The sequence below is a fragment of the Caretta caretta genome, chromosome 15 (assembly GCF_965140235.1).
Source record: "Caretta caretta isolate rCarCar2 chromosome 15, rCarCar1.hap1, whole genome shotgun sequence".
Classification (NCBI taxonomy): Eukaryota; Metazoa; Chordata; order Testudines; family Cheloniidae; genus Caretta; species Caretta caretta.
Window position 1 is genome coordinate 12529767 of NC_134220.1, and position 17006 is coordinate 12546772.

At 38.3% G+C, this 17006-nt stretch overlaps 1 protein-coding gene across 10 annotated transcripts in view; it reads left to right on the forward strand.

The window, feature by feature from the left end:
- SPECC1L (sperm antigen with calponin homology and coiled-coil domains 1 like) overlaps positions 1-17006 on the forward strand; it is a 113925-nt gene that overhangs the window by 21112 nt on the left and 75807 nt on the right. For all 10 annotated transcript variants that reach the window (XM_048821107.2, XM_048821104.2, XM_075120248.1 and 7 more), the window contains 3 exons: positions 6105-6261; positions 7324-8957; positions 10634-10841. In XM_048821107.2, the coding sequence (XP_048677064.1) occupies positions 6105-6261; positions 7324-8957; positions 10634-10841 (1999 nt within the window). The remainder of the gene's footprint in view (positions 1-6104; positions 6262-7323; positions 8958-10633; positions 10842-17006) is intronic.

Genomic DNA, 17006 nt, shown 5'->3' on the forward strand with positions numbered 1-17006 from the left:
ACTACCCTGAATTTTGTGACGTTTGTTTTGGGATGTTGTTTTAACAATAAAATGAGCCTTGAATACAGGGACATGTGAAATGCCTTGTACTTGGGACTTTATTTTCTCTCCCCAGCTGGTGAATCTGCACATTCTTATGTTTAGAAATAGATTCCTGACAAAACATTGTTTGTACCTTGCATCCTGTTTAATACAAAACCGTCTTGTGATACGTAGCCATTCTGAGTAGTGTCCAGTGTCATCGACAACTGTCCTCTTAAGAGCTGACTGGCATGTACTTCTGATTGTGGTATGTAGCTTACTCATCAAGAGCTTCCAGCTGTCATACCTCCAATCAAAACAAAGAAGAGAATGATCTATCTAGCTGTCTCTGAAAGGATTTGGCCTACTGTGTGTTTACAATTTTCTTTCTTTATCGGTAGCACTTCAGGCAACTCAGGTGTACAGTTTTAAAGAGTATTATGCCAATTACACGTATCTTAGGCAGAGCAAGAAATTCCCTTCTTAACTAGTGACTGAGCGTTGTTGCACCTTAAGGGTTTTAGCTAGGTTTTAGTGACATAGCTGAGTGACTCATTCTCATGCGGTTGTCATCATGCCAGCTGTGTGAAATAAAACTATGTACATCTTTCAACTGTTCCCATATGTAGGAGAAGTTGGAAGGTTGTAGTTTGTAGACTTAAGCGCGCTGGCAATTTATATGTCTGAGGGAGTTAAAATATCAATAAGCTACTGCCATTTTAAAAGGAACTTATCTATGTAATTTTATCATTTATGGTGTTGTCTATGAAGCCTCTGGCATGCTGTCATCTTCATGCAGAAAATGTCATCTAACCTTAAAATTTATTGGTGTCTGTTGTATTTTTTTTGTGAATTTTAATACATATTCCTAGACAAAAGTTGTTTAGCTGGAGTTACGATTGAGAACATATCCGTAATTCAGGTTAAAATTAGGGCTGTCAAGCAATTAAAAAAAGTAATCGTGTGATTAAAAAAATTAATTGCACTGTTAATGATAGAATACCATTTATTTAAATATTTTTGGATGTTGTCTACATTTTCAGATATATTGATTTCAATCACAACACAGAATACAAAGTGTACAGTGCTCACTATTTATTTTTTTTACAAATATTTGCACTGTAAAAAACCAAAAAATAGAATTTTTCAATTCACCTAATACAAGTACTGTAGTGCAATCTCTTTATCATGAAAGTTGAACTTACAAATGTAGAATTAAGTAAAAATAAAAACTGAATTCAAAAATAAAACCTGCATTCAAAAACTGCATTCAAAAATTGCTCGGACAAAGAAGTTTGCTTACATTAGCAGGAGGTAATGCTGCCCGCTTCTTGTTTACAATGTCACCAGAAAGCGAGAACAGGCGTTCTCATGGCACTGTTGTAGCCAGCGTTGCAAGATGTTTACGTACCAGATGCGCTAAAGATTCATATGTCCCTTCATGCTTCAACAACCATTCCAGGGGACATGCATCCATGCTGATGATGGGTTCTGCTTGATGATAATCCAAAGCAGTGCAGACCAACGCATGTTAATTTTCATTATCTGAGTCAGGTGCCACCAGCAGAAGGTTGATTTTCTTTTTTGGTGGTTCGGGTTCTGTAGTTTTCGCATCGGAGTGTTTCTCTTTTAAGATTTCTGAAAGCATGCTCCACACCTTTCCCCTCTCAGATTTTTGGAAGGCACTTCAGATTCTTCTTTCTTGGGTCGCGTTCTGTAGCTATCTTTAGAAATCTCATATTGGTACCTTCTTTGCGTTTTGTCAAATCTGCAGTGAAAGCGTTCTTAAAATGAATATGTGCTGAGTCATCAATTGAGATTGCTATAACATGAAATATATGGCAGAATGCAATTCTCCCCCAAGGAGTTCAGTCATAAATTTAATTAACGCATTATTTTTTAAATGAGTGTCATCAGCATGGAAGCATGTCCTCTGGAATGGTGGCTGAAGCATGAAAGGGATACGAATGTTTAGCATATCTGGCATGTAAATTCCTTGCAATGCCTGCTACAAAAGTGCCATGTTCTCACTTTCTGGTGACGTTGTAAATAAGAAGACTACCGCATTATTTCCTGTAAATGTAAACAAATTTGTTTGTCTTAGCGATTGGCTGAACAAGAAGTAGGACTGAGTGGACTTGTAGGCTCTGAAGTTTTACATTATTTTGTTTTTGAGTGCAGTTATATAACAACAACAAAAAATCCACATTTGTGTTTCACTTTCACAACAAAGATTACAGTACTTGTATGAGGTAAATTGAAAAATACTATTTTTGTTTATAATTTTTACAATGCAAATATTTATAATTAATATACACTTTGCTTTCAATTACAACACAGAATACAATATATATGAAAATGTAGAAAAACATCAAAAATATTTAATAAATTTCAATTGATATTCGGTTGTTTGTTTATGTGATTAAAACTGTGATTAAAAACTGTGATGAGTTAACTGTGATTAATCGACAGCCCTAATTAAAATACCTAAATAGTGATGTAATTTTATATAGATCATTATATAAACACAGAACACTCAATTAAAGTTAAACTTAAAGAAATCCAAACAAGATTTGGAAATGCACAGTTAAGGCACTCAAACACCAACCTGTAGTGACACCATGTAATTAATCATAAAATTATTATGGTTCATAATAATTTTTTTGGTTCCAGATCAGACTGAACTCATTAAACTGATATTTAAAGACACACTTTTTCTCTTCTTTTTTTTTTTTTTTCTCCTCATGGTGTCACTGCAGGGCAGTGTTAAGTTTGTCTGGGAGACTTAACTGCATTTTGTCCTCAGGAGCCCTGCCTCATTCAGTGCAAAGAATGGATGGAACTCTGGGAATGAATCTCAGTTGTGTAGTTAATACAGTGGTTGTTGGCAGGACCCTCACCTGTTTTGTTGAAGAAGCAGGAAGATGTGCGATGGAGATAGGACTGCAGGAAGAGAAAGTATGATCACGTGGTTTAGTCAGATGAATGTCATCCCAGAAAACTGGATTATATCTCTGCCTCTGCCACAGTGTTTCTATATGATGCTGGGGAAGTCACTTAATTGAATTTTTTCACAGGTGGCTGCTAACTGTTTTTCTCATTTTCTGAGTTCCCAAATTAAGACACCTGAAGTCCTATTTACAGAAATGCTGAGCACTCGCAACTGAAGTCAATAAGAGCTCTGCTCTGAACATGTAAAGTGCTATAAACTGATAAATTTTCTGGAAAATCAAGACATAGGGTTTGTTTACATGGAGGCATCCAAGAAAGTTAATCTGAATTAACTAATGGTGTGAATTTGAAGTGGTCAGTTAAACCACATTAAATCCCCATGTGAGTACTTTTATTCAAAATCAAAAAAGTCTTTAATTCAGTTTAGCTTAATTCATGGTGAATCTTAAGAGCTAGGTTTTGGCAATTGCCGGTTGAAACTTCAACATATTGTAGTCATCCAGTCTTAAGAATTTCTGCCATGTAATCAAAGGTGGTAAGTGTTGCAAACAGAAGAAAGCCAAATCTCAGAGTAGCAAATTTATTTACACATTTTCTTTTCATTTTAAGTGTTATGATTATATAAAATCAATAACCTTCTGCCTCTTTATTTACAAAAAAAATTGTTTTAAGGGTTTTAAATTCAGTCAATCTAATGACTTGGCATTTCTAGAGTTTGATTTATATTGAACAGTGAAAACCAACTCTTTGGGCTTGGGAAGGCACACATCCCAACAAACAGACCATCTTTTCAACCAGTAATGAAAAAGAGAGAATTTTTAAAGCTTCATTACTTACTTTCACTAATATTTCATTCTGTGAACAAAAAATGATACAGCAATTCAGTTCTCTGATCTGGGAGGGAGAGAGGATTCAAACTGTCTGTAACCTGGTCTATGCTAAACTTCAGTATAACTGCGTCGCTCAGGGGTGTGAAAAATCCATCCCCCTGAGTGATGTTGTTATACCAACCTTAACCCGCAGTGTAGACAGTGCTATGTCAGCGGGAGAGCTGCCTACTGCCTCTCACAGGGTTGGAGTTATTAAGCTGATGGGAGAGCTTTCTCCTGTCAGCTTAGAGTGTCTTCACCAGAAGCACTACAGTGGTGCAGCTGCACTGATTTTATTCTATTGTATTTATTGTATTTTATTGTATTGCACTGTATTTACTGTATTGTAGACTTGCCCTGTATTTCAGTAGCGCAGAAAAATTTAAAGGATGGGGTTAGTTTTACAGCTGCTCAGAACTATACATGCACCTGCAGTGAAACTGATGATTTGCATTTATACTTTGGAATAGGATGCTTATATAGATGCACTGGTATCCAGGGTTCTTGCATTGAAATAGTCTTAAAAACTTTTTAAAAACTTGTTTCAAAGTGCTAGAATAGTAGATTATGCAGTGGTATTGAAGCTGTGTCAATCCTACAATACTAGAGAGACAAGGTGGGTTAGTTAATATCTTTTAGTGGACCAACTGCTGTTGGTGAGAGACGCAAGAAATGATAAAAGACAAACACCATATCACCTGTGGGTGAACACTTTTCAGTAAAAAGAAAAGGAAGAGTTGTGGCACCTTAGAGACTAACAAATTTATTCGAGCATAAGCTTTCGTGAGCTACAGCTCACTTCATCGGATGCATCACGAAAGCTTATGCTCAGATAAATTTGTTAGTCTCTAAGGTGCCAGAAGTCCTCCTTTTCTTTTTGCAGATATAGGCTAACACGGCGGCTACTCTGAAACTTTTCAGTAAGTGATCGCTCTATATCTAATCTGTTAGTCCTTATCCTCAAAGGAAACCTGCACAACAAAAGACGAGCGTGGGAGCTTAAATTCATAACTTTGCTAGCTACTAAAAATCATGGTCTTAATAAAGACGCTGAATTTATGGCTTATTACAGCAATCTGTAACTCACTAATTCCTGCCCCCCCTTTTTCCCCTATGACAACAGTGTGTTAACAGGCACTTCATGATCCCTTAGAATATGTGCTAACTACTTAAGATAAACTATCTGTTTAATCTTGTATTTAGTTGTGGCACTCTCAGGCTTGGTGTGCACTAGTTAGGTGCAAGTAAGGCAGCTTACCTCAACGTAATTATGTCAGTGTCTTCTCTGGAATGCTGCTTCCACCGAAGTAAATGGCCGCCACACTGACGACATAACTCCACCTCCACAAGAGGTGTAGTGCTTATACTGGAGTAGATAAGGCGACACTGTGTCCATGTAGACACTGCATTACTTCAGCTGTTGGTTGTCATTCTTGTCAGTTTCATGGCTGCTATTGTGTCTCCTTCACATCCTTGTCAATTTCACAGGGCTGTGAATTTTGCTGCTGGTAGGATCCTTGCTGTGAAATTGAGCCCCCCAAAGCTGATGGCTGGGCACTGGGCTCACAGCTGGAGCCCTCACTCCGGCATGACCACCTGAGCTGTGAGCCTGGTGTGAGGCTCAATTTCACAGCCAGGAACCTACCAGCACAATTTCAGGGCTCCAGCTGTGAGCTGCCCACCCCCTCCCCCATGTTAGTTTAATCGCTGGTAGGCTCCATAAGCCTCCGCCAGGCTCACAGCTTTGGCTGGCACACCAGGGAGGGTGGGGGCTACAGCTGTGAGCTCTGCATGGCTGTTAGTGCCCCACACTTGGCTGTCAACTGGTGTAGGCACTCCTGGTGGGGACATGTGACACTGGCAGAAGGAGGGTAGTGTGGACACCAACAGCTGATTGAATTACTGTGGTAGCTGTAGGTTGACCTAAATTAAGTCCACCTAATTTTGTTGTGTAGACAAGCCCTTAGTACCTTTCCCAGACATGAATAAGAGCTCTGTATAACTCAAAAGCTTGTCTCTCTCTCTCTCACCAACAGAAGCTGGTCCAATAAAAGATATTACCTGACCCACCTTGTGTGTCAGAATAGTGGATTGACTAATAGTGGGTGTTATCTAAGCAATAATGTACTGAATGTGTTTTTTAGATCTTAAAATATATTGTGTTTAAAAATATTCACTTGTAATAACAGCAGCTTTGATTAGTCAACATTTCCGGTCCTGCACTTCATATCCAGTCATGTTAATATCGTTTTCCCTTTTCAGACAAAAAGTAGTGATGACCTTTTAGCGGGGATGGCTGGTGGTGGGGTGACTATGACCAATGGTGTGAAGGCAAAGAAGAGCACCTGCACATCTACAGCATCTTCAGCTTCAGGGACCACCATGAACAACGTGGAGAATAAACCCAAGACTATTACAGGTACAAGGAGATATTAGTCTCAAAGGGTTGTTTCCTTGGCTTTTTGTTGTTCCGTTATGAAACCATTGCAACTCTTCCATAGGCAGGGTACAAAGCATCTAACAAAGAGCTCAGCAAAGGCCAGGCCAAATAGAACACTCTGCCAATGACCCTACTCACCCAGTTTGTATTGATAAAATATTCACCTGCAAATCCTTACATATACTATTTTTTTATATTGGTTATTTAGCTTTTTCTATAGTGGTATTCACTGGGACCAACAACTAGTGTAGACACATGCTGCTAGAAAAATCCCTACTTTGGTCATTAAAGGTTTTAGGTAAGGGATGAATATCTTCAATACAGGCTGTTAAGCTAATAATCTCTACTCATGTACTTAAATAAGGAGAAATAATTTTGTAAAGCCTTCAGGCAGGTGTGACATTCCATAGTGTTTATCACAACACAATTAGTAGAAATATGTTTGTTGTCCGATTGGTAGTTTTGGGGCTCAGTAAAGTTAATAAAATTGTAAGTCACCTTGCAGTTAAGAAGTGATGCTGCTGCTCTCTGCTTCAGCATTTTTGAGTGAGAATGGTGAGAAATTGAATTTGATGGTGAGAATATTTAAATACACTGATTTCATTCTTGGATCAGAATATACATGTTTATAAAAAGTACTCAAATGGGAACTGTGTTCCCACACCTAAACGTGAAGATGTACCTATGATCTGTGAACTTAAAGAAAGAATATCAAGTATCTTACGTATAGTTACTCTTCATTTTTTTTTATACAATTTATTAGAAACTTTGGGGGAGAATCTCTTTTCCTCTTGCAAACAATAGATTTTTTAATCCTTGTTTTGAGGGGGGCTTAACATGTCTTCAGACACTGTAAAGAATATTTAAACCTTATTTGAGACTCTCATAAATAGATTGTACATATTTCATTTCAAAAGTGTGGTTTGGAATGTCAGCCCTTTTATAATCATAGCAACATATATAGTCATATGTAATTTCATACCTGTACTCACGTTGCTGATTTTTTAAATGAATTAAAATTACATTTTTAAAAACATACAGGTTTGACCTCCACAGCCAAGCGTAGCACTTCATCTGGAAATAAAGAATCTAGCTCTTCTAGGGAAAGAATACGCGATCGTTCCCGTCTGAACCAAAGCAAAAAACTGCCTTTGACAGGACAGGGGACTAATGATACCATTCTGGCAAAACGCTCCCGTAGTCGTACTAATCCAGAGTCTGATGTTCGGATGAGCAAATCCAAATCGGACAATCAAATTAGTGACAAAGCTGCTTTGGAAGCTAAAGTGAAAGATCTTCTGACTTTAGCAAAAACTAAAGATGTGGAGATTTTACACTTGAGGAATGAACTCAGAGACATGCGTGCTCAGCTTGGCCTTAATGAAGATCAGCCTGAGGGTGATGAGAAGTCTGAGGAAAAAGAGGCCATTGTTGTTCACCAGCCAACTGATGTAGAGTCTACATTATTGCAGTTACAAGAGCAAAACACTGCCATCCGAGAAGAACTCAACCAATTGAAGAATGAGAATCGAATGTTGAAGGACAGATTAAATGCATTGGGCTTTTCTTTGGAACAAAGGCTAGACAACTCTGAGAAACTCTTTGGCTACCAATCTTTGAGCCCAGAGATCACAACTGGTAATCACAGTGATGGTGGTGGCACTCTTACATCTTCAGTGGAAGGTTCTGCTCCTGGTTCAATGGAAGATTTGTTGAGTCAGGACGAAAACACCTTAATGGACAATCAACATAGTAACTCCATGGATAATTTAGACAGTGAGTGCAGTGAAGTTTATCAGCCACTTACATCAAGTGATGATGCCTTAGATGCTCCATCGTCTTCAGAGTCTGAAGGAGTACCAAGCATAGAAAGATCTAGGAAAGGAAGCAGTGGCAATGCAAGTGAAGTTTCTGTAGCTTGTCTGACAGAACGAATACACCAGATGGAAGAGAACCAGCATAGTACATCTGAGGAGCTTCAAGCAACGCTTCAGGAACTTGCAGATTTACAACAAATAACTCAAGAGCTGAACAGTGAGAATGAAAGACTTGGAGAAGAAAAAGTAATTCTTATGGAATCCTTGTGTCAGCAGAGTGACAAGTTAGAACACTTCAGCCGACAGATTGAATATTTCCGCTCCCTTTTAGATGAACATCACATCTCATATGTTATTGATGAAGATATGAAAAGTGGGAGGTATATGGAGTTAGAGCAACGTTATATGGACCTTGCTGAGAATGCTCGTTTTGAACGAGAGCAACTGCTGGGTGTCCAGCAGCATCTGAGCAACACTTTGAAGATGGCAGAGCAAGATAACAAGGAGGCCCAAGAAATGATAGGGGCACTGAAAGAACGGAACCACCACATGGAACGAATTATTGAGTCAGAGCAGAAAAGTAAGGCAGCATTAGCAGCCACCTTAGAGGAGTACAAAGCCACAGTAGCCAGTGATCAGATTGAGATGAACCGGCTAAAAGCTCAGCTGGAGCATGAAAAGCAAAAAGTGGCTGAACTGTACTCTATACACAACTCTGGAGATAAATCAGATATACAAGATTTGCTGGAGAGTGTCAGGCTGGACAAGGAAAAAGCAGAGACTTTGGCTAGCAGTCTGCAGGAAGAGCTGGCTCTCACTCGCAATGATGCCAATCGATTGCAGGATGCCATTGCTAAGGTAGTGTTCAAACAATTATATTCTATATCTTATACATATAAGCCTCCAACCCTCCCTCTACTGTTCATTACAGTTTTTCAATTTGTTCCTTGGAGTTATTTGACCAGTTACGAGCTTTACCAGAATGTGCCTATATTCAAGATTTTTCTACTGGATCTTATGTACAAAAAAAGTGTATCCTTTTATGAAGCTTTTTACATCTAAGCGCAGTTGTACTGGATTACGCATATAAATGACTCGTTTTTAAGGGAAAATATAGATGTGTAAAACCTTAGTTGGAATTAAGCAAATCATTGTTTTTAAATATTGCCTTGAGCAGGTGTAAATAATTTATAGTTGATTTACTTTGGGGGTACCTCATGCGTTGTACTCTAATATTCTTTCTCAATAATTAGCATAAAATGATGAAAATATTAGCTCAGGGCTTAAACCTTGTTCTTGCAGTCAGGTTTGTGTGTGTGTGGGAGGGGGGACTATTACTCATTTTTCTGGCTGCTTCTCATTTCAGCTTGTGATTCAGTACTATCCTGAAAGAAAAGGAGTACTTGTGGCACCTTAGAGACTAACCAATTTATTTGAGCATAAGCTTTTGCGAGCTACAGCTCACTTCATCGGATGCATACTGTGGAAAATACAGAAGATGTTTTTATACACACAAAGCATGAAAAAATGGGTGTTTATCACTACAAAAGGTTTTCTCTCCCCCCACCCTACTCTCCTGCTGGTAACAGCTTATCTAAAGTGATCACTCTCCTTACAATGACAGGTTTCAGAGGAACAGCCGTGTTAGTCTGTATTCGCAAAAAGAAAAGGAGGACTTGTGGCACCTTAGAGACTAACCAATTTATTTGAGCATGAGCTTTCGTGAGCTACAGCTCACTTCATCAGATGTATGAAGTGAGCTGTAGCTCACGAAAGCTCATGCTCAAATAAATTGGTTAGTCTCTAAGGTGCCACAAGTACTCCTTTTCTCCTTACAATGTGTATGATAATCAAGGTGGGCCATTGGAGAGAACCTGGATTTGTGCTGGAAATGGCCCACCTTGATTATCATACACATTGTAAGGAGAGTGATCACTTTAGATAAGCTGTTACCAGCAGGAGAGTAGGGTGGGGGGAGAGACAACCGTTTGTAGTGATAAACACCCTTTTTTCATGGTTTGTGTGTATAAAAACATCTTCTGTATTTTCCACAGTATGCATCCGATGAAGTGAGCTGTAGCTCACGAAAGCTTATGCTCAAATAAATTGGTTAGTCTCTAAGGTGCCACAAGTAATCTTTTTCTTTTTGCGAATACAGATGAACACGGCTGTTACTCTGAGTACTATTCTGTTACTGCTTCACTTGTCATGTGGTGGGATGCTTGGTAGATTCTGAAATAAATTCAGCTCGGAAATAAAAGCTTAACTGTGAAAGTGGTCCAAATTGATAGTTGCAGTGCAACCAAAAGTTACGTATCACACATCACACCTTGGTCCAGATATAGCAATTCCTAATGAATTTACATAAAGCTTCTCAATTCACATAACACTTCTTGATATTAAATTTAGTTCTTATGAGATTTTAAAAAATATTTTAAGGATGATTGCTATGGCAGTGAAATGCAACCAATTTTTATCTTAAGAGTTCATCTTTGTCCTGAATTCATTATGGTCACTTAATGGTTGTTCTTCAGGTTGAAGATGAATACAGAGTCTTCCAAGAAGAAGCCAAGAAGCAAATTGATGATCTCAATATGACTCTAGAAAAGCTTCGGGCAGAGCTGGAGGAAAAAGAGACTGAAAGAAGTGACATGAAAGAAACCATCTTCGAGTTGGAAGATGAAGTAGAGCAACATCGAGCTGTGAAACTTCATGACAACCTCATCATATCTGACTTAGAGAGTAAGTGATACGAATTCCTCTTGTAGTTTCATTTTAACTTGAAAACAGCTGAAACAGGATAGTAAAAGTATTTTAATTGTGGTTTGCACATGTTATTTGAAATCAGAATAAACCTTGCAGAAAGAAAGAACTCAGCTTGACTTTGGGCTTGCAGGACTAGTAGTTGGGGATGGGGCCGGACACATGTACATTGAGAAAATATGAACTGGCAATCGTGAGAATAAATATGAAGCCTCAGTGCCATTTTGAGTCACTTTTCAAGCAGAACTGCATGTAGTTATAGATTCAGATTGTGGCTTATTACCTGTGATTTGATTTAATTCTGTCTGGGAGAACCCAAGTTCTCTTATCTCTCCAGTACAGCAAAGATACATAAACTTCCAAAAGTTAAATAGATCTACATCTGAATAATTTGATTGTTTCTAGACCAAGAAAAGTCTCCCTGTTGAAGAAAATGTATTTTCAATGGAGAAATTGGACAGGGACCCTAAAGAATTTTGCATATACTGTTGTCTTCATGGTCACATCCATGTGTACTTGCTCAAACTGTGAAACTGAAAATGAATTTGGCAGCTCTGGTTGGGAAAACTCAAGCAGGTTGGGAAAACTTTCTATCCTGTTGTCTCTTAGCGTCCATTTCCTGAATAGCGTGGCTCAAGACTCACTCAAAGCATCCAGCAAAAATCATGCCTGCCAGTCTTGCCTAGTAGTTCAGTGGGGAGTGTCTATGTCTGAAAATCTGAATATAGATTGTCACGGTTACAGAGCTAGCAGCACCTTTGTCCCCCTTCCGGTCTTTCAGAGTGCATTGTCGCAAGTGTCAGGCTTCATGCCTTTTACATATCTTGGTATGGAAGTCTGCATTTGTCCCACTCTGAGCCCAAGCCCTGAGCTACAGTACCTTGTGGATTAACCATGCTTACCCAGCACATCTGACTGAGTTCAGAGACCTGCAATTCTTCCCTTTGGGAGTCTGTGACCAGTAGTATACAGTGACAAAACATCCTTCTTAACATCAAAGTAATGTTTGCTTCAACAATAGGGACAAAGCCTTTAAAGAATAAGGATCTTAAAACAACATTCTACATACATGTCTGTCTTACCTAAAGACTTAGTTTCCTGAGTTTCAGAGTAGCAGCCGTGTTAGTCTGTATCCACAAAAAGAAAAGGAGTACTTGTGGCACCTTAGAGACTAACCTGAGTGTAACTTCAGTAGGCATAACATCTTTAGATGCCCTGGCAGGTGTCTTCATATCAGTTTACTTTCCCTGAACTGCCATAGTTTTTTATTCTTCTATGTTTTTGGGCTTTGGTCTTTCTGGATTAAATCAGTCCAGTAGGCTTAGCAGAAGATCACGCAGGAGTTCTCACAGCCAATGGCTCTGCTATTGTCACATAACATCCCTCAAATGTTTGCTTAGTGGTAGCTTATCTTGAGCCATTCTTTCTTTTCCTTCTTGATTTGTCTTCACAGTCCCCGATTAAGCAAAATCATATGGTAAACACTCCCATAATCCGGTTAATATACGGTATCCACATAGGTTTCAGAGTAGCAGCCATGTTAATCTGTATTCGCAAAAAGAAAAGGAGTACTTGTGGCACCTTAGAGACCAACCAATTTATTTGAGCATAAGCTATCGTGAGCTACAGCTCACTTCATCGGATGCATAAAGTGGAAAGTACAGTGAGGAGATTTTATATACACACGCACACCATGAAAAAATATACATTGTAAGGAGAGTGATCACTTAAGATGAGCTATTACCAGCAGGAGAGTGGGGTGGGGGGGAGAGAAAACCTTTTGAAGTGATAATCAAGGTGGGCCATTTCCAGCACATTTCCAGGAGTTAAAAAGAACGTCTTATAATATTACTAAGCAGTTCCAATTTCGTCACACAGATCTGTCTCAAAAGGGCTGTGTGCAGTCATGAGGCTGCATACCTCAGTTCAGTCAGTTAGCAGACCTATATCTTGCTAGGCTCAAAGCTTCATGAGAAATTCCATATCTTTGATCTGTTATCTAGATACTAATCTGTTGTAGTTGAATTTTATGGATAGTAATCTGATGTAATAGCTTCAGGAAGCAACCTGTATTGTAAGTATAGGCAGGAAGGAGAATGACACCTTCAGGTAGCTGTAAAGTGTGGTAACCAAATAATAGTATAATTAAAACTAACTTTTTGTTAATATTCTTCTAATAAATCAGTACCTTTAAAAACTCAACTCTTCATGGCTTCAAAACTAAAATTCTTGCAGTAGTTCTTTGGTGTCACTGCTTCCCATAGGAAGAAAAAAAAAAGGCAACATCTTGAAGAGGAGGAACAAATCTCTTTAGGGCTTGTGCTCAGAGCCCAGATCTAGAACCTAGAGATAAATGATGAGCAAAAATTTAACAGATGGTGGTATAAAAGTGACAGAAAAATGCATCACAACAGCAAATTCTCTAATATTGATTGATTAACCAATTCCTTTGGCCTTGAATTAGTCTGAGATGCATGGCCAGATACATGGTGTCCATGTTAATGGCTTTTTAAATGTAGAGAATTCTTCATTACATGTTTCTGTATATAGCACCATTCAGAAAAAGCATGGTTCTCCATATTAAAACAACTAAACCATAGTAAAGAGTAATAGGAAAGAAAAGTCTTCGGTTTAGATTTAAAAAATAGGATAGAGTGACTGCTGTAGCTCTTTGAGGAGAGAATGTGCTGAGTGTCAAGCTAACTAAATGAAGGGAATGATGTGAGAAGCAATAAATAGTGACAGAATATTAATGAACAATTGGAGAATTCATAGAAACAAGTCCATAAAAGTAGGAGGGTGTACTTCATAAATGAAATTAGTAATAAGACCTTGAAATGAATTCAGTTTAATGAGCAGCCTGAATAAATAATAGAGTGACATATGAGAAGCTCAAGTGCAGGAAGTTGTGTGTCATTGCTTTGAATAGCTTCTAGAGACTAGAAAGACGAAACTGGGAATATAGCAAGAAGTGTATTACAACAGTCTGGGCATGAAATTCAAACTTAATTGCATGAGGAATTTAATTGTAGATAATGTTCAACAGCTTGCAAAACTAAATGAGCTAATCAATATGAGCAGTAAAAGTCAAATCACTATTGAAAAGGATTCTTACTATAGGTTGTTGTGCACTAGTACGTGTTTGAGAGGACCAAAGTTAGCACTAGGAGAAAGTGAAGACCAGGAAAATGCTCCATGCAATCATGTCTTTAAAAAACAAACTGTGTTTAATGATTGTGACATGACTTTTCCCTTCAACTTAAAAAAAAAAAATCCTATGTATAAGCATGTAAAAATTACTTTAAAGAATGTTAAGGTTCCCAGGTCATGCACTAAAAAGTTAACAAATTCCAGAATAAAGATTGCATGTGTATTTTTTACACCAGTGCAGCACATTTATACTAGGTACAGAAATTCCCAGTATAACTAAGCCTGTATTTTATAGAAACATTACACTAGATGGCGTTTTTGCTCTGGTTTTGGATACAGGCTTTGAAAAACCAAATGAACTGAACTGAAAGTCTTTTGGTAAAATAAGCATGCTAAATTGTCTAGTAGCCATTTGTTTTCAATGTTTAAAAAAAGGGAAAAAAAACCAACAACCCCTATCTCTATAAAACCCAGACAATAAATGTTGAATGAACACTTGAAACACACGCTCTTGGTGAATTTTGTCTTTATAACAGAGATTAGCTATTTAAATCAGCACATCAGTTGTCAGATTTTCTTCTTAAGATCAAGATGTTTGTATATACATTTAATGCAAGATATTTTGAAACACAGATGATCTCTAAAATCTCAGTGGAATTCAGTCATCTTAACCCTTGCCGATGGGTTATTTATACCACTTTTATTGTATGACACAAAAAATTATTCAATTCATTCAACGCAAGTGAGTTTTACTAATAGTAAAACTTAAGATTTTAACACAGGTGACTTTCTACTAAAATTTGTCACTGAAAGTGTTAATCTCTTCCAGTAAGACTGATCATATGGACTTAACACCTTTGTGTGACAATAACAGAAACTCAAACACAAAAAAGATAAGCAAAAAGCCCATGCTTCGGTGTATTTTTGACCCAAACCGTTTTCCTACTCTAGAAAGCTGTATCATTTAAACCATTATTTTATTGTTATTATTTGTATTAATTTAGCATGTAGGAGTCCTGGTCTTGGCTCTAGAAACCCATTTACTCTTTTTGGATAGGCACCATCTTAGAATAAGACAAAAGAGAGCAGCTGGATACAGGCAGAGTACAAGGAAACAATGAGACAATTTTGGTGAGCATAATAGACAAGTGGTCTTTGAACAGCATTGTTACAACTATTGTCAGGTTCACCAATATACCAACATAATTATACTGGTGTAACTCTGCTAGTGTGGATGCAGTTATTACTGGTATAAAGATACTCTACTTTAAGGGAAATAGCTATTCCAGTAAAAGGCTCCTTTATACCAATATAATGGATGCACACTAGGCTTGTAGCTGTGTAAGTATATTGGTAAAAAAAATTATATCTGTAACAGGCAGTTTTACCAGTACAACTTTCAAATATAGACCAGGCCTACATAGAACATCCACAATTCAAGAAAGCTGAAAAATTTCGGCCATGCTGTACTCCTCTGTCAGGATTTGTGTTGATTGTATATCTTCTCTTGAAACACTTAGGCCCTGCCTATACTACAGGCGGGAGGGAGATTGATCTAAGTTGCGCAACTTCAGCTACATGAATAATGTAGCTGAAGTCGATGTACTTAGATCTACTTACCGTGGGCTCCACACTATGCTATGTTGACTGGAGACACTCTCCTGTCGACTCACCTTGTGCTTCTCGTTCAGGTGGAGTACAGGAGTCGACGGGAGAGTGATCGGCTGTCGATTTAGCTAGTCTTCAGTAGACCCGCTAAATCGATTGCTGATGCATCGATCGCCGTGCTTCGAACCCCCAGTAAGGGTAGACAAGCCCTAAATCTAGAAGACTACGGTCAGGTCTACAGTACAGACTTCTGCTGGTATAGCTATATCACTCAGGAGCTTGAAGAGGTATGGTTGCTGGCTGACATAGCTGTGCCAGCAGAAGGCCCTAGTAGAGATGCAGTTATACTGGCAAAACTACACTTTTATAATTTGTTTCCTTTGTGGAGGGTGTATTTGCTATATTGGTACTTGGCTGGTATAATCTGTGTCCACACTAGAGCACTGTTCTAGTGTAATAATCTGGTGCTTCTATTGTAGGCATAGCATGCGTATCTTCAGAAACTGAGTGCCTGTGTGCAACTATGGATGAGTGATTTAAGTTTAATAACAAGCCTACGCTAGAATCTCACAGTTACGAACACCTCAGGAATTGAGGTTGTTTGTAACTCGGAAACGTTCATAAATTTGAACAAAACATTATGGTTGTTTTTTCAAAAGTTTACAACTGAACATTAACTTAATACAGCTTTGAAACTTTACCATGAAGAAGTAAAATGCTGCTTTCCCTTTATTTTTTAGTAGTTTCCGTGTAACACAGTACAGTATTTGCTTTTTGTTTTAGTTTTGGTCTGTGTTGCTGCGTGATTGTGTATTTCTGTTTCCAAGTGAGGTGTGTGGTTGACTGGTCAGTTTGTAATTCTGGTGTTCATAACTCTGAAGTTCTACTGTATTGTGTTACAGTAGCTACTGAGGGAAGTAATGTTTACTTGTGGGACAAGCATTTATCTTCAGTTGTTCATATTCATCTATTGTTCTACAGTTTCTAGTGTTTCTCAAAGAGTGAGAGGAAGTAAATGCCACATGATTTATTTTGTGACAAACAACCCAGGCAATATGGCTAAGATTAGGGAAGTTTTGCAAGAAAATACATGACACATGACTGCACATATTTTAAAATTGTCAAAAGACTTGAAAAGAGTGAATATCATGACCTAAGAAGAAAAATGGAATGCTTTTGTAGATTGCCTATAAGATTTTGTTTTAGATTGGCCCAAGGGAATAAGAATCATTGACGCATACACAAGATATAGATGTGACGGATTCCTCCCCCGCACCCCCTCAGGGTGCCACCTGATGTACTGGGGTAACACTGAGCCCGCCTGTTCCACCAGCCTGGGCTCCCTTACACTGTCCTGCCGAGCCAGGCCCTCAGGTCTCCTCCAGC